General features: G+C 39.1%; 1 protein-coding gene across 7 annotated transcripts in view; it reads right to left on the reverse strand.

Moving 5' to 3' along the window:
* The window catches only part of DNAJC10 (DnaJ heat shock protein family (Hsp40) member C10), a 69,032-nt gene extending 57,847 nt beyond the window's left edge, over window positions 1-11,185 (reverse strand). For 3 of the 7 annotated variants that reach the window (XM_033230949.1, XM_033230955.1, XM_033230954.1), the window contains exons 1-6: window positions 10,685-11,185; window positions 10,110-10,166; window positions 9,722-9,833; window positions 8,916-9,265; window positions 7,037-7,199; window positions 5,248-5,298 (exon numbers count right to left, since the gene is read on the reverse strand). In XM_033230949.1, the coding sequence (XP_033086840.1) occupies window positions 5,248-5,298; window positions 7,037-7,199; window positions 8,916-9,119 (418 nt within the window). In that variant the 5' untranslated portion in view covers window positions 9,120-9,265; window positions 9,722-9,833; window positions 10,110-10,166; window positions 10,685-11,185. The remainder of the gene's footprint in view (window positions 1-5,247; window positions 5,299-7,036; window positions 7,200-8,915; window positions 9,266-9,721; window positions 9,834-10,109; window positions 10,167-10,684) is intronic. The other 4 variants (XM_033230956.1, XM_033230952.1, XM_033230953.1 and 1 more) reach the window with 3 other exon arrangements.
* Window positions 11,186-18,663: the final 7,478 nt, after the last annotated feature.

The raw sequence follows: 18,663 nt of genomic DNA on the forward strand, positions 1-18,663 counted from the left end.
TCTTAGCAAACTATCACAAGAACAGAAAACCAAACACCGCATGTTCTCACTCATAGGTGGGAACTGAACAATGAGATCACTTGGACTCGGGAAGGGGAACATCACACACTGGGGCCTATCATGGGGAGGGGGGAGGAGGGAGGGATTGCATTGGGGAGTTATACATGTTATAAATGATGAATTGATGGGTGCTGACGAGTTGATGGGTGCAGCACACCAACATGGCATAAGTATACATATGTAACAAACCTGCACGTTATGCACATGTACCCTAGAACTTAAAGTATAATTAAAAAAAAAAAAAAAAACCCAAACAAACCAAGGAACAAAAAATAACTTTATTGGTAAAAAATGCTAACATTAACAGTCATTTGAGCCTTTCAGCAAGTCATGCATGTCATGATGTTGATGGGTGCTGACTGATCATGGTGGTGGTTAAAGTTGGGGTGGCTGTGGCAATTTCTTAAAATGAGACAAAGAAGTTTGCCACATTGACGTTTCCTTTCCTGAAAGGTTTTCTCTGAAGCATGCAATGCTGTTTGATAGCATTTGACCCACAGAATTTCTTTCAAAACTGGAGTCAAAATTGGCCTCAAACACCCTGTTGCTGCTTTATCAACCAAGTTTATGTAATATTCTAAATCCTTTGTTGTCATATCAACATTGTTTACAGGACCTTCACCAGGAGTAGGTTCCATCTCAGGAAACCACTTTCTCTGCTCATCCGTAAGAGGCAACTCCTCACCGCCCCACATTTTATGATGAGATTGCAGTAATTCAGGCACATAATCAGGCTCCAGTTCTCTTGCTATTTCTATCACATCTGCAGTTACTTCCTCCACTGAAGCCTTGAACCCCTCAAAGTCATCTATGAAGGTTGGAATGACTTTCTTCCCAATGCCTGTAACACTGATATTTTGACCTCCTTCCATGAATCACAGATGTTCTTAATGACACTAGAATGGCAACTCCTTTCTAGAAGGTTTCCAATTTACTTTGCCTGGATCCATCAGAGGAATCACTATCTATGGCAGGTAGAGTCTTGTGAAATGTATTTCTTAGAGAGTATGACTTGAAAGTCGAAATTACTCCTTGATCTATGGGCTGCAAAATGGATACTGTGTTAACAGGCATGGAAAAAAACATTATTCTCTTTGTACATCTCCATCAGAGCTCTTGGGTAACTAGGCGCACTGTCAATGAGTACTAATATTTCCAAAGAAATCTTTTTTTTCTGTGTAGTACATTGCAACGGAAAGCTTAAAATATTCATAAAATAATGTGCTGTCATCCAGGCTTTGTTGTTACATTTACAGAGCAGAGCCGATTTAGCCTAATTCTTAATGGTTTTTCGTAAAATGAGCACTGGTTTCAACTTAAGGTTACCAACTGCACTGGCCCCTAACAAGAGTCAGCCCATCCTTTGAAGCTTGGCATTGACTTCTGTCTAGCTACGAAAGTCCCATACAGCGTCTTCCAATGGAAGGCTGTCTCATTTACACTGAGAATTTGTTGTTTAGTATAGCCATCTTCATCAATGATCTTAGGTAGATCTTCTGGAAAACTTGCTGCAGCTTCTATGTCAGCACTTGCTGCTTCATCTTGTATTTTGATGTTATGGAGATGGCTACTTTCTTTAAACCTCATGAACCAACCTCTTCTAGCTTCAAACTTTTTTCTGCAGCTTCCTCATCTCTCTCAGCCTCCAGAAAATTGGAAAGAATTAGGCCTTTCTTTGGTTAGGCTTTTGCTAACGGGATGTTGTGGATGATCTCGTCTACCCAGACCACTAAGACAATCTCCATGTTAGCAATATGGCTGTTTTGTGTTCTTATCATTAGCATGTTCACTGGAGTAGCACGTTTACTTTCTATGTTGCATTTATAAATTTAACGAGCAAAAGAGGCCTTTTAGCCTATCTTGGGTTTTGATATGCCTCCCTCACTAAGCTTAACCATTTCTAGCTTCTGATTTAAAATGAGAGATATGCATCTCGTCCACTTGAACACTTAGAGGTCACTGTAGTTATTAATTGGCTTAATTTCAGTAATGTTTTATCTCAGGGAGTAGGGAGGCCCAAGAAGAGGGAGAGAAAAGGGAGAAGGAAGAGGGAGCAGTCAGAATAGACACAAACATTAAGTCTGCCATCCTATGGGCACACTCCAAAATGATTACAATAGTAACATCAAAGATCACTGACTGCAGATCATCGTAACAGACAGAATAATAGTGAAAAAGTTTGGATACCAAAATGTGACACAGAGACATGAAGTGAGCACATGCTATTGGAAACATGTTGAGCTGACAGACTTGCTTGATACAGGGTTTTGCTAAAGACCTTCAATTTGTAAAAAAAAAAAGAAAGAAAAAGGCATTATCTGTGAAGTGCAATAAAGCAAAGTCTAATAAAATGAGGTACACTTGTACTTTGTCTTCATGGAGCACTTCTCATATTTGCCAAGGTCCCACTGATTGCTGAGTAATAAGAATAAAGTTAAAATATTTTTCATACTGTATCATCACAGCTCAATGGGATGTTGTGCTTAACAGTGACCCAGAATAGAATTACATTTCAAAATGCAACGTTCCACTTCTAAACTATACAACTAGAGGTATTGTCTGTTAATACACATAAAACTATAGTTAATAGCTTCTGTTAGGAAAGTAAAGTCTAATTACTTTGCCTGTAATGTACAGATGAACTGTTTTCCCACAGGTCTATCTTATACTTGCAATGTAGGTGAACACTGAGTCCTGCACCTGTTTCTAATTAGTCTGAATTAATTGCACATATTTAGAATACCATGTATGATTTAATGTGTTATGGTAATTTCTGAAATTTTTATTTTAAAATAACTAATAACTAATTTTAACATGGAATTATATGGAAATCCTTTAACCCAAAGCAAATTATCCTCGTCTTTTTATCTTGAATATGAAAGCTCATTTTTACAATGTTAAATTTTTTAAGTGAGTAAAATTTGTAACTTGCATCAGGTCATTTTACAGATAAAATATAAAATGTACTATTGGCTAGATACTACATGTTGTTCAAATCTATAATTTTAGTAAATATTAATGTTTTGAATTGTTAAAAAAAAACTCAATCTTTTCAAACAAAATGATTTTCTAAGGTAATGTCTTACTTAGGCCTTAGATTACATTTAATCCCCACAATCCTTACTATATTATGTAGGTCTCTTATTTTATTCTTTCAGAGTTTAAAGTAGCTGTCAGAATTGACTAAACCTACTTAACCTATGCTAAATATAATAGAAGAGCTTAGAAGGCATTTGCTTGTTGACTTTCTAGAGAGTCAGAAATGATACCATCTGCTTAGCAGAAAAATGCCTGGGAAAGCTTCGCTAGAGGGTCCTTCTCTATCACAACAGTTCCTGCTCATTCCTCTCATCAAGCAAGGTTAATTATTTATGAATTATCTCTGAAGTTTTGTGGCTGCAATTTATCTCGAACTACCATTTAGGGTTCTATATGAACTATTAGCAGTTCTTAACCTTTTCTGCATAGTGACACATCTGAAAAAGCATGAACCCATAAACAATATAATTATCAGTGAAGTCTCATTCTAGGTAGACTCATGGATTAGTAAGCTTGCAAGTTTTGTTCAGTTCCTCTACCTGTAATTCCAATGTGTTTCTGACTCACTGGTTCACAAAACACTTACTGATGTATTGGGAGATGAGAGACAATAAAAACCACACAGGAACAGGTATAGGTTTATATAACTCACACAACAGAGTTACGATTCTGCCAGCTTGTGACATGAGCATTAATCTATTAACAATGCAAATGAATCAAACTGTCTTATTTTATTTGCAGAATATAGGAAAGATATATTTTTCTATTCACTTAGAACATGTTCAAGTGTTCTTGTAGAAGGCTTTTGACAAAGTAACACATTGAACAGCTATTTTATATGTGGAGCTTACCAGCATGATGTAGAAATTAAGATTAAAATGCCACCCTTGGCCAGGTGTGGTGGCTCATGCCTGTAATCCTGGCACTTTGGGAGGCCAAGGTGGGTGGATCGCCTGAGGTCAGGAGTTCGAGACCAGCCTGGCCAACATGGTGAAACCATGTCTCTACTAAAAATACAAAAATTAGGTGGGCATGGTAGTGGGCATCTGTAATCCCAGCTACTCGGGAGGCTGAGGCAGGAGAATCGCTTGAACCCAGGGGGCAGAGGTTGCAGTGAGCCAAGTTTGTGCCACTGCGCTCTGGTCTGGGCGACAAAGCAAGACTCCGTCTCAAAAAAACAAAAAACAAAAAAAGCCACCCTTGCTTAGAAGGAACGAACTGTATAAAATCAAGTAGCTGTAATAAATTTTTAACGATAATAACATATGAAAAACATTACATAGATTTATATGTATTTTTTGTGACTGGTAGGCTACTTTAGTTTTCTTTTTTTTTGTGGTGCCATCATGGCTCACCGCAACCTCCGACTCCCAGATTCACGCAATTCTTGTGCCTCAGCCTCCCGAGTAGCTGGGATTATAGGTGGGTGTCACTACGCCCAGCTAATTTTTGTATTTTCAGTAGAGACGGGTTTTCCCCATGTTGAGTAGGCTGGTTTCTAACTCCTGATCTCAAGTGATCCGCCCGCCTTGGCCTCCCAAAGTGCTGGGATTACAGGTGTAAGCCACTGCGCCCATCCGTATTTTAGTTTTCCAAATTAAAAGCAATTGTGATAGAGTAATATAAAATTGAAATTTGAAGTATAATTTATTGCTTTGAAGTATAAAAAATAAACCTATTATTACTGTACAAAGGAATGAAGGTATAAGAATCTATTCTGGTATACAATTTTCTTAAATGCAATGGAAAATGCAGAACTGTATTTTTACGGGCATTTCACACAAGTTGCCAAATTAAATCTACTTCCAAAATAACTATACTTTTATCAAAAACTCTAAATCAAAAAGCTCTAAGAAATTTTGCTGTAAGTTTGTAGCAAGCTCACTTGGCATCCAAACCTGATCTGAACTGGTTTTTAAATTTCTTTTATTTAGTATATACTCACACATTTTGCTAAAGAAATATTAATGTTTTTATTATGGTACACTTCCCCACATTCTGCTAGAAATATTTAATATACAGTATATTACATTATTACTGTTCAAGAATCCAAAAGATTTCTAAATTTCAAACATATATATCCCCAAGAGTTTCAGATGAGATCGAACTTGTATTAAGTTTCACAAAACCTTAAGCCCACAAACTTACCAAATTCTCTTCTTTCCAATGTTATGATTTCAGGATCATCATCATAAATACCTAATTTTAAAAGTATATAAAAATTATAAAATCAAAACTTCACTCACTATATAAATTGCCACATAAAAATAGATTACTCATTTTAATCATCAAAAAAAATCAAACTACTATATTAAACCTCAAACTTAGAGAATATGCAACAACCTAAGTGGAAAAAAAGTAAATAATACTATCAATATATTTAGGGTGATCTAAAGATACTAGAATTTTGATACAGACTCTCATAGGTGTGTGTGTGGCAGTTCCTAATATTCACATAATTTCATCTCCATAGAAAATTTATATTATGGTTTTAAAAATAATTGGATTCAGGAAAGTGCAAAAATATAGACTCTTAATGTACTTTTTACTCACCTTCCTCTAATGGTGACATGTTAATTAGCTACAGTACAATATCAAAAACCAGGAAATTGAGAGTGGTACGCTGTTAACTAGACTACAGACCTCATTCAGTTTTCAGATTATATGGTTTTTAATACATGGTATCATGTTAGAATATCTTCTGCTAAAAAGTTTAGAATATTTGCAGAGGCAGACACAAATATTTAGTAAATACAACTTTTTAGGCTTTATGGGATGTATGGCTTCTGTCACAACTTCTCAACTCTGCTCTCAAACTGTGAAAGAAGTCATATATGTTATGTAAACAAATGAATGTAATTGCATTCCAATAAAACTTTATTTATAAAAGCAAATGGCAAGCCAGATTTGGCCTATGAAACGTAGTCTGCTAACTCTTGATATAGACTATCAAGGTGTAGAGAATATACTTGAAAATACTATTTTGAAAAGAAAATTTATATTTACTAAAAGCAAATCCTCCAGATATAAATTTAAAATACTGTGTGTTTACATTCTTTCTTCCTTGGTTCCTTTACTTTATTTCCTCCTTCCACCTTATTTTTTCCTTCATGTTTAAGAAAAAGAACACCTTTCGTCCTTCTCATATGGAATCTTTATTGATAATGTTTCAAGGTATTGACCTTAATGTCAACCGAAGGCCAAAACACCTTAAAACATCAATAAGGGTTCCATATGAGAAGGATAGCATTTCTGTTGAAGAGATCATTATTAAAGTTTAGACTTTCTTGGAAAATATGATGCTCTAAAATATATTGGAAAAAATATTATTCAATACTAAAAAATACTGAAAGAAATATTTAACTACCCTTAATGCAAATATATAGTCATACATCACTTACTAATGGGGACACATTCTGAGAAATATGTTGTTAGGGAATTTTGTTGTTGCAAAAACATCACACAGTGTACTTACACAAACCTAGATAGCATACCTTACTACACACCTAGGCTACAAACCTGTACAGCATGTTATTGCTGAATACTGTAGGCAACTGTAACACAATGGTATCTTTGTATTTAAACATAGAAAAGGTACAGTAAAAATATGGTATTATAATTTCATGGGACCAATTTCCTACATATAATCCATTGCTAAGTGAAATGTCATTATGCAGTCCATGAATGCGTATTTTTTATTAAATAACAATCCTTATTTTAAAAGTATTTAACAAGATTTGACCAATACAACTTCATATCTGTACAGATCATCTCTGTATACCCACTGACTTTCCTTTTAAATTTCACTCCTACAGCAAATTAAAAGGAGCTAATCAAAGTGACACATATTAAATATATAACCTAAGTGGTGAAACAGAATTCACTTTTCTTTTACTCTGATAAAAAACATTTCATAAGTAATATCGTATCACCTTACCAAAATCATAACGATAATAGTTCCAGCTTTCATACTGGCCACCTTGATTATCCTCAAGTCCCTTTTCTCCATATTTGTCATACTTTTTCCGTAGATCTTCATCTTTGAGTACTTCATATGCTCTATTTATTTTTAAAAAATCACCATGTGCATTCGGGTTATTCTGGTAAAAAATATTAGATATAATACAATTATTTCAGATACACAATCCAAGTTTCTTCAAAAAATATATGTAGGTTTAATTAATCTAGTGACTTCTGGGAGACCACATACCAACATGAGGAGGGGTAATACAACATGACATGAGTTACCATGGGTCAAAATGAAGTATTTTTTGAGAAACTATAATCTTCAAAAAGAAAAAAAGTAAGAAAAGTAATGAAATCATAATTGACTCTTGAAAAGGTTGACAAACGTTATCAGACCATGTAAGTTATTTTTCCTAAAAAATGCAGCTGAGTGAAACTAATAAGCCTGTTGAAACTCTTAATTTCATATTTATTGCTCCTATAACAATTATAAATCAATACATTTATAGGTTATTTTTCTATTTAAGGCAAAATCAACTTATTAAAAAAGGATGTGCCCCAATCCATCAAATAATTACATAAAAGCCAATATCAGAAAACACCCCAAAACTGATTCCACTACTTTGGGAGGCCGAGGAGGGTGGATCATTTGAGGTCAGGAGATCGAGACCAGCCTGGCCAACATGGTGAGATCCCCATTTCTACTAAAAACACACAAACTAGCTGGGCAGTAGTGACGCACGAGTGTAATCCCAGCTACTTGGGAGGGTGAAGCAGGGGAATCGCTTAAGCCTGGGAGGCAGAAGTTGCACTAAGCCGAGATGGTGTCACTGCACTCCAGTCTGGTCAAGAGAGTGAGAACCTGCCTCAAAAAAAAAAAAAAAAAAAAAAAAAAAAAAAAGAAAACAATCCAAATTGGATTGGAAATGTTTCTTCCTTGTTACTGTGCTTCATAAAATTTGTCTCTGAAGGATGCTTTCATTTAAATAATACTTGGATGATAGAAGGTCTACTATCTTTTATATGGAAACTTAAAAATCATTATTTGAAATGTTAAAGAAAAACTTAAAAAAAATCTTAAATGTGGATCTCAGGAAAAGATAATCAACTAAAGAAGGGTTTTAAAGAAATATTGTTTTTCTTGCTCAGCTTTATGCAATGAAATAAAATAATCCTATTTTAAAACTTCTACCTAGAAAAGAGAAAATTATAACTACATCTTCTGCTTGTTCATGATGAACGGTAAATCTCATTAAGACATAACCAACTAATTACAAAAACACCATAAAAATTTAAATGAATTTAGTTTTGAAAGATTTACGTTATTGGTACATAAATATTTATGACTGGCATTATATTCAGCTGCTCTCAAGTATTAATTTATAAAACTTTCTAACTGGTTTGTGGACTTGTGCATGGAAGAAAACAGTCAAAGTTAAAACATGCTATTATTAGCTACTACTTCTATTTTTAGCAAGTCATACCCTCTTGAGTTTTAAAAAAATATTTTTTGCAACTGTTCTAAAATACTTGATCTTAACCTACTTTAATAAGAAAACTACTTCAACTACTTCATGGATATTATCGTTTGTTTTGGGGTTAATGTCTTCAACAGAATTGTTGGAAATTCATCCACAAATTACAAGGGAACTGAATTTTTGGTGCTGACATTCCTAAATAATACAAAATAATCCATAACATTTTGGTGCTTTTGTTTCTAGCATACAAGTTGAATTATAATTTTGACATGTGATTATTCTTAAGCATTTGATCATTTAAAGCAATTTAAATAAATATCAAAATGTACTAAAAATAAAATCAAATATTTTTAAAAACAAACGTTTACCTACCGGGTTTTTATCAGGATGTAACTTCAATGCCAATTTCTTGAAAGCTTGTCTTATTTCTCTACTACTTGCAGTTTTGGATACTCCAAGTAAACTGTAAAAATCCTGATCAGTGCCCACTAAAATGGCCATATACACTATCAGAAAACAGAGAATGATCCTTTTCAAGTCTCTGATATAGTCATCTTTATTTAACCAGACTCCCATTCTCTTTCTTATGCAAGTTCTGATTTAAGTGAACATTAGGATTCACTGCTGGTTCTAGTTGATGTAATATGCAAATTTGAGAGCTTCTGTCCACATTACTTCAATGGTGAATCAAGCATCACAAATCTGTCCCCAAAAATATTAATCTAAGAAAGAAAAGCAGGCAGTTAAAATACATTTTGAACTAAACAATAATAGCACAATGTATTTATCAAAGAACATGGTCAGCAATACAATCTCCATTAAATGGCAAATCAGTGTGAATGCCCCACGTTCTACGTTCATGTAGTTAGATTTGTGAAATCACTGAAGATAGCAAATAAAAGGTCATGAGTGGTAGTAACTAGCTAGAACACACACACTCAACAATTTATACATTGAGAAAAGACCTCTGACGAGCACCAGAACACAAAGGTGGCAATAAGCTACATGTCCTTCCTCTTTCTACTCAGTTTCAGCTTTGCCTTTAATAGTTCTTCCTTTTAGCTACTTCTTTAGCCCCTAAAGCTAATTTTCATTTTCAGCAGAATTCACTTGTAGGAAATGTCCTTGTGAGGGACTAGAAGGAAATATAGGGTTCTTTATTTTTCATATAACCCTACCAGAAATGGCAGTGAAGTATATTGTTATAATAGACAATCTACACAGCAGTCGATCTTTTTCCCGGAGTTTTCTCAGAAGGTGCTTATATTGAATTTAAGCAGAGGCCATTTTCTAAAAAGAGTAGAAAAATAATTGTAAGTTACCAGTGTAATTTTATTGCAAAGTTCATGTTTGGTGTAAGTAAAAACAAAAAACAAAAAGAGAAGGGAACAGGTTAGACATACTCTCTGCAGGGCAAAAACAATCATTACTTCATCATATCACATTTCAATCACTATATTTTAGTTCCAAAGATCTCCTAATGCTTTGAAAAATCTAACTCTCCTTGCACCTCATTTCTGTTTTTCATCTAATCCTAAATGTCTATTTTTAAATTATTCTCTTTACCTGTGAATGATCTTCAGTTCATTTCTAATACTTCCTTTTCATTCCACAAAAATATACCTTTGAAAAATATAATGATGTAGAGATTAACAAGTATCCAAACAAGAAAACAACCATCAGAAAAAGAGAGGCCATAGTCTCAATCAACCCTTTCTCGCCCAGGGGTTGTTCTTAGCGTGGGGGTGACCGAACTGCCCGTGGCCCGAGCTACTGGGCAGGTGGAAGCGCCAGGTAAATGCAAGGCTAAAGCTTTCGCGCTGCCATCACTGCGGAGTGGGACAGGGGAGACGGGGAAAGATGGAGACACGGGGGAACAGGGCTGTCAGGAGTTGCTGGTGTCTGAAGTCTCAGGTCGGACTCAGGCAGAAAGTGTAAGTAACTGAGAGGGAACCACTGGGCAGAGAAAGGGTGGTGTGGATAAGAGTGAGGAGGAAGGTGGGGAGCGAGAACACAACACCCAGGTCATAGGAGCGCAGAGGAAGGGGGGTTCAGGCGCTCAGCCATTCCGCCCCTCCCTGACCGGAGGGCCGCGGCCACCACTGGCTCCAGCAAAGCCCTGGCCCCGGGCCCATGCCCACCTTGCCATCGCGGGGTCGCTTCCTGCAGCTACTCCCCCATCCTCAAACCCTGGCGGCGGGCCCCGCCTGGCCGAGCCCAAGCACCGCGTGCGGGAGGGAAGCACACGCACTCTCCGACGGCCCAGCCGCGCGCACGGGATGGGGAAGGTCCAGCCCCACTGGCCACTACTAGCGCGCGGCCGGCACCGGTCAGCTCCTCACGCGCCGGTCTCCAAGGCGAGTCGGGGCGGGGCCTGGCGCGGAGCATTGTGGGAAAGGCGTGGAGGACGCTGCCTGGGAGACTCGCTGCGGGCCTAGCCGGCGCGGCGGCGGGAGTGGGGTGGAGAGGGCGGTGTAAGTTTAGGTTGACGTGGCCGCGTGCGCGGGATCCGGCTCCGGCTCCGGCTCCAACCCGGAGCTGAGGGAAGTGCACAGACCAAGCCGCCCGCGCCCCCTCACCAATGCGGCTGGTGCCTGCCTTGGGCGGGGACGGTGGATGGCGAATCCCGCCTCTTCCTGCTTCCGTTGCCAGGGTGACGGGAAAACCCAGAGGGCGGGTTTTGGGGTTGACTTCCCTGAGACTCTTTTAAGGGAAAACGGAGCTTTGGAGGATTTGTTTGGGTGATGGGTGAGTGAGGCCGAAAGGCGAAATTTGGCGGAGAAAGAACTTGCTTGAAGCGACGCTGATTGCAGTATCAGGCTAGCGGACCGAAGAAGCAGTAGGAAACTTGAAGGAAATTAAAACATTTACAATTTTGTGTAAGCGTGTGTATCAACAAGCATTTGAGACTTCTACAATATTTTCTGGATTCTGAGTCATACAAGCTAGAAACTGGGGAGTTATCCGTGTTCTCCTCTCTTACCTTGACATCCTACCGCAATGGTACAGAAACTGCATTTTGTCCCACAGCAATATAACAACTGAAGTGGTTATATTTACTACATTTTCTATTTTTAAAAGAGAAAACCGAGCCTAGAGGATACCTGCTTATAACATCAACCCTAACATGAAATAAGTTGTGATTGGTAATAGTTTCAGGGGGAGTAAATCAAGTGTCAGCTTCTAAAAACTTGGAAGACCATACAGGATCTGTGGCTAAGCTAATATATGGTAGCAAAGAAGAGGAAGTAGAATGAACAAAGGCAAAAGTGTTAGAAGCAGCGTGATGTAATAGTAGTTAATGTGTCTCAGGAACTGGTCTAAGCACACGTAGTAACTCATTTAGTCCTCCAAATAATCCTACAAGATAGTGGCTATTGTACCTATTTCCCATTTGAGGAAACAGAGGCAAATATTTGAGAACTGGTATTCACATCTAAGCAACCTGGCTTCAGGGACTATGATGTTAAGCATTATGACACAGTGTGTAACCATTTTGTTACACACTGTAACAAAATCTTAAAGTAAATTGAAAAACAGAAAACTGGAAGATGAAGCAGGGACCAGATCACAGACAGGTTTTTATGTCAAGATGAAGGTATAGATTTCTACCTCTCAGGTGATGACGAAGCTTTTAAAAAAGAGACTGAGACTGTATTTTAGATCATCCTGGCAGCTATTGGAGAGAGGATGCAAAGCATACAAACTGGAGAAAGAACAAGAGAATGTTAGACAAATAGGGTAAATGCTTTAAGAGGTGGTGGGCCAGGCGTAGTGGCTCACGCTTGTAATCTCAGAACTTTGGGAGGCCGAGGCGGGTGGACCACTTGAGGTCAAGAGGTCAAGACCAGCCTGACCAACATGGTGAAACCCCATCTCTACTAAAAATACAAAAATAAGCTGGGCATGCTGGCGCACCCCTGTAATCCCAACTACTTGGGAGTCAAGAGAATCGCTTGAACCTGGGAGGTGGAGGTTGCAGTGAGCCAAGATCACATCACTGTACTTCAGCCTGAGTGACAGATCAATACTTTGTCTTGGATAAAAAAAAAAAAAAGGAAGAGATGGTGATTGGCTGGATATGGGAAATAAAGGAAAGATTTAAGGTTAACTTCTGATTTCACATTGTTGACTACTACCCACTGAATGAAGATCTGCTTAGGGAAAAGATAAAGGGTTCTTCTGACTTGGACATGCCTCGTTCAAGGTTCCTAGATCACATTTTAGTGAATATATCCTGCATGAAACTCATGGGTAATGTCTAGATTGGAGAAAAAGGAGAAAAATCATTAGATCACCCAAAGAAAGTGTGCAGAATAAATAAAGTTGTGGACCAAGGATTAAAACCTTGGGGAATTTTAACATCAAGAATGAAAGCACACACGGGAAAAGATTTTTTAAAGCTTCATGAAAGTGGATTTTTGTTCATTTTATTTACTGTTATGTTGTTTACTGTTATGTTTCTAGCTGCTCTTACTATATGGTAGTGTGTCTGTAATTGGTGGGTTCTTGGTCTTGCTGACTTAAAGAATGTAGCCACGGGCCCTCACAGTGAGTGTTACAGTTCTTAAACATAATGTGTCCAGAGTTTGTTCCTTCAGATGTTCAGATGTGTCTGGAGCTTCTTCCTTCTGGTGGGTTTCTGGTCTTGCTGACAGGAGTGAAGCTGCAGACCTTTGTGGTGAGTGTTACAGCTCATAAAGGCAGCATGGACCCAAAGAGTGAGCAGCAGCAAGATTTAATCATAAAGAGCAAAAAAAAAAAATTAAACTTCCACAGTGTGGAAGGTGACCTTAGCGGGTTGCCATTGCTGGCTTGGCAGCCTGCTTTTTATTCGCTTATCTGACCCCACCCACATCCTGCTGATTGGTCCATTTTACAGAGAGCTGATTGGTCCATTTTACAGAGAGCTAATTGGTCCATTTTATAGAGAGCTGATTGACCCATTTTTGACAGAGTGCTGATTGGTGAATTTACAATCCCTGAGCTAGACACAGTGTGCTGATTGGTGCATTTATAATCCTTTAGGTAGAGGCGTAGTGCTAGACAGAAAAGTTCTCCAAGTCCCCACTAGGTTAGCTAGATACAGAGTACTGATTGGTGTATTTACAAACCTTGGGCTAGACACAGAGTATTGACTGGTGTATTTACAAACCCTGAGCTAGACACAGAGTGCTGATTGGTGCGTTTACAATCCTTTAGCTAGACAGAGTGCTAGATAGAAAAATTCTCCAAGACCCCACTAGACCCTAGAGCCCAGCTGGCTTCACCTAGTGGATCCCGCACCAGGGCTGCAGGTGGAACTGCCCGCTAGTCCGGCGCAGAGCGCCCGCACTCCTCAGCCCTTGGGCGGTGGATGGGACAGGGCGCCTCGGTGCAGGGGACGGGGCGCCTCCGTGCAGGGGGTGGCGCTCCTAGGTAGGAGCCCACAGCTGAGGAGGAGGAGGGAAGAGGCTCGGGCATGGTGGGCTGCAGGTCCTGAGCCCTGCCCCGTGGGGAGTGGCGGGCCAGCACTGCTGGGGGACCTGGCACACCCTCTGTAGCTGCTGGCCTGGGTACTAAGTCCCTTGCTGCCCCTGGTCAGCGGCGCTGGCGCCGGCCCGCCACTCTTGAGTGCACGGCGGCAGATCCCGCGCCCACCCGGAACTCGTGCTGGCCAGCGAGCGCCTTGCGCAGCCTTGGTTCCCGCCTGTGCAGCCTTGGTTCCCGCCTGCGCCTCTCCCCCTACACCGCCCCGCAAGCAGAGGGAGCCGGCTTCAGCCTCCGTCAGCCCAGAGAGGGGCTCTCACAGTGCTGCGGCGGGCTGAAGGGCTCCTCCAGCGCGGCCAGAGTGGGCGCTGAGGCCGAGGAGGTGCCCAGAGCCAGCGAGGGCTGCCAGCACGCTGTCACCTCTCAGTAGGTACTATATAAATATTTCTTGAATAAATAAACATTAATTTGAGAAATAGGCTGAAGAAGAAGAACCCATACAGGATGTAAAAACGAGATGATCAGAGATGGGCAAAAGGAACTAAACATCAAGGAAGTTAGAGTGAGTCAGATAAGATACTGACTACAACTTGCTAATTAGGTCTGGCAATTAGGAGGTTATAGGGACCTTAGTAAGTACAATTTTGGTGGATGGTAAGGCTGGAAGTTAGACTGTAGTAGACTACAGATTGGCTAGGAGCTGAGGAAATGGACAATAGCAAGTACATATAGTCTGTTCAAAGTTTGGATGAAAAGAGGAGGAAGGAAACTTGTAACTAGAAGAGGATGTGGATTCAAAAGAGGAAATGCTTTAGGCCTGGAAAGACTTGAGCAAGTTTATAAGCTGAGTGGAAGCCACAGAAGAGAGAGGCCACAGATGTGAGAGGGATGGAGTCAGGAGCACAGATGGATTTATTAATCTTACACAGTTCATTTATTTATTATTGTTATTATTATTTTTTGAGATGGAGTTTCACTCTTATTGCCCAGGCTGGAGTGCAATGGCGTGATCTTGGCTCACTGCAACCTCTGCCTCCCGGGTTCAAGCGATTCTCCTGTCTCAGCCTTCTGAGTAGCTGGGATTACAGGTGCATGCCATCACACCCAAATAATTTTTGTATTTTTAGTAGAGATGGGGTTTCATCATATTGGTGAGGCTGGTCTCGAACTCCTGACCTCAGGTGATCTGCCCACCTCAGCCTACCAAAGTGCACATTTCATTTATTAATTAAAATAGTCTACTGTTCTCTTGGCTAAGTCATTAGGGTTACTGTGGTGAGCAAGGACATAGCTCTACCCTCAATAAGTAGGATAATAGAGGACATATCAATTATTCAAACAAATCTGTAATTATGAAGGAAGAATACATAGTGTTGTGATGTTGTGATCTACTCTAGGGGCAAATATTTGTCAAAGGTTTTACCAAAAATAAAAATAAAAAAGAACAAATTTAACATATATGGCAAAAAATTAGGGAATATTATAGGCAGATTGAACAGCAAGTGCATAGTTCCTATACTTCAAAAGAACATGGGTGTTAAAGGAACAAAAAGTCACCAGAACGTGAATGTAGCAAGCCAAAAGGAAAGAGTCAACAAAATGGGAATGTAAGAATAGGGACAAGATGTAGTTTATTTTAAGGAATTTGGACCTTTTCCTACGAGCAATGGGAAGCCACAGAAGGGTTTGAACAATGGAATGTCATTACAGTATTGAATTATTACTTTAATTTAAAAAAATTGGGCTGGGTGCGGTGGCTTATGCCTGTAATCCCAGCATTTTGGGAGGTCGAGGTGGGTGGGTCATGAGATCAGGAGATTGAGACCATCCTGGCTAACACGGTGAAACCCTGTCTCTACTAAAAATACAAAAAATTAGCCTGGCGTGGTGGTGGGCACCTGTAGTCCCAGTTACTCAGGAGGCTGAGGCAGGAGAATGGCGTGAACCTGGGAGGCGGAGCTTGCAGTGAGCTGAGATCGCGCCACTGCATTCCAGCCTGGGTGACAGAGCAAGACTCTGTCTCAAAAAAAAAAAAAAAAAAAAAAAAAAAAAAAAAGAAAGAAAAAGAAAAAAAGGAAAAGAATTTCAAAGTTACAAGAATGGTAAATGTACAGAACAAATAATTTTGTTTCCTCAACTACTTGAGAGTAAGTTGTTAACTTCTTGTCCCATTATCTCCCAAAACTGGTTTATATTTTTTACAAACAAGGACATTCTCCTTCATAACCAAAACAGAATCGTCAAAATCCAGAAATTAACATTAATGTCTTACTACTATCTAATCCTCGGACCCCGTTTAGGTCTTGCCAATTGTCCCAATAACATCTTTGCAGTACAAAGATCTACCTGGCAACTACTTGTTTCAATTTAGTGTGTTAATATTTCAGTCTCCCTCGGTTGGAAACAGTTCTTCAGTTTTCCCTTGACTTTTAAGGCTTTGACGTTTGTGAAGAATATAGGCCAATTATATTGTAGATGTCTTTCTGTGTCAGTTTGTCTGATGTTTCTTCATGATTAGATTTAGGTTATGTATTTGGGAAGAATCTAACAGAATTGACCCTATGTTCTATCCATTGCAGGCTCCAAATTTTGATTCGTCTCATTGTTGGTAGTTTTAACTTAGATGGCTTCATTATAGAGATGTCTGAGAGGCTTTTCTACTGCAATGTTACATTTTTCCTTTTGTAATTAATAAGTGCTTTGTAGGAGGTACTTTGAGACTCTATGAACATATTCTATTCCTCATCAAACTTCCAATTTATTCATTAATTTATATTATTATGGATTCATGGATTTTTATTCAATGGGTTAAAATCCATTATTACCATTTATTTGGATGTTTAAGTAGTTCTAGATTTGACCAATGGGAATTCTTTCAAGCTGGCTTATGTGTCCTTTTGACAATCCCATCATTCTTTGGGTATGCTTATTTTAGTGCACAATAAGATGTTCCAGGCTCATCCAGGACTTTTCCTGGCTCAGCCATTATACTAGCCATTTCTCTAAAAAGCCTTGGTCCTTTGGAAGAATGGTATTTACATGGTAAGATCTAGGTGCTAGGCATGCATCATAATTTGGGGCTGCTGTTGCTTCCAGGTCTTCTCAGTGGACAAGGTAGAGTACATATATATATATATATATATATATATACACACACACACACACACTCTCACACATATACACTTCCACATTTATATATGTATAAAACTGTGAGTTTACACCAATATTTCCAATTGCAATGTAATATCACAGGTGTCAGATTTATTTTAGTTTTTCCTTTCCATATGTGTAGCTCTTCTCTCTGACAATAAGAAAACTGGTTCTCATTATCACTGAATCAGTATGTGTACATAACCAATCTTCCATTGCTGATGCTCCTCCTCCTCCCCTGTGTGATTGCCCCACTCATCACACTTGAGTTCCCATACCTTATACTGGACTGCTCACCTGAGCAGATGTTCTGTTTACTCTACTCAGGTTCCAACCTATTCCAGGCTGTTCTCTGGCAGGGATACATATCTCATTCTCAACGGGTTCCAATACACAGTGACTCACCCTCTCCGCCTTATAGGAACACTCTCCTCACACTGGTTGGGCTCTGACACTGCTCAGCCTCTCTTCTCATGGCTTTGGTCTTAACTATTTAATTGTTTTAGCTAAAGTTTGAAGAATATGTTGGAGGAGAGCCACAAAAGATAGAGGAAAACTGGCTAGGATACTACTGAAATAGCCCAGGTGAGAGACAATGACTTGGACTAGGGTAGAGTTAGCATAGATGTGGAGAAATAAGCAGATTCAAGAAAAAAGTGGAACCCATGTTCATTGCAGCAACATTCACAAGAGCCAAGGTATGAAGACAACTTAAGTATCCATTGATAGATGAATAGATAAAGAAAATGTGGTATATATACCATGGAATATTATTCAGCCATAAAAAGAAGGAAACCCTGCCCATTGTAACAACATAGATAAATATAGAAGACATTACATACACGAAATGAAATAATCCAAATACAGAAAGGCAAACATTGTGTACTCTTACTTATCTGTAGAATCTGAAAAGTAAAACTCGTAGAAGCAGAGAGTAGAACAGTGCTTGCCAGGGGATGCGGCGGAGGGGAAATGGAGAAATGGTGGTCAAAAAGAACAAACTTTAAGTTGTAAGATGAATATGTTCTGGGGATCTAATGTACAGCCTAGTGACTATAGTTAGTAATATATTGTCTCCTATAATTTGGTAAGAGAGCAGATTTTAAGTGTCCTCACCACTCCCCAACACACACACACACACACGTAACTGAGTGGTGATAGATGTGTTAATTCATTCAACTGTGGTAATCAGTATAGAATATATATTCAATCATGTTGTATATGTTGAATACATACAGTTTTCATTTGTCAAGTAAATATTTTAAAATTAAAAAAATGTAGAAGGTAATATGGGCCAGGTGTGATGGCTCATGCCTGTAATCCCAGCACTTTGGGAGGCCAAAGTGGGTGGATCGTGAGGTCAGGAGATCGAGACCATCCTGGCCAAAATGGTGAAACCCCATCTCTACTAAAAATACAAAAATTAACTGGGCATGGTGGCATGTGCCTGTAATCCCAACGACTCGGGAGTCTGAGGCAGGAGAATCGCTTGAACCAGGGA

Source organism: Trachypithecus francoisi, unplaced genomic scaffold (assembly GCF_009764315.1).
Source record: "Trachypithecus francoisi isolate TF-2019V2 unplaced genomic scaffold, Tfra_2.0 Lachesis_group13, whole genome shotgun sequence".
Taxonomy (NCBI): Eukaryota; Metazoa; Chordata; class Mammalia; order Primates; family Cercopithecidae; genus Trachypithecus; species Trachypithecus francoisi.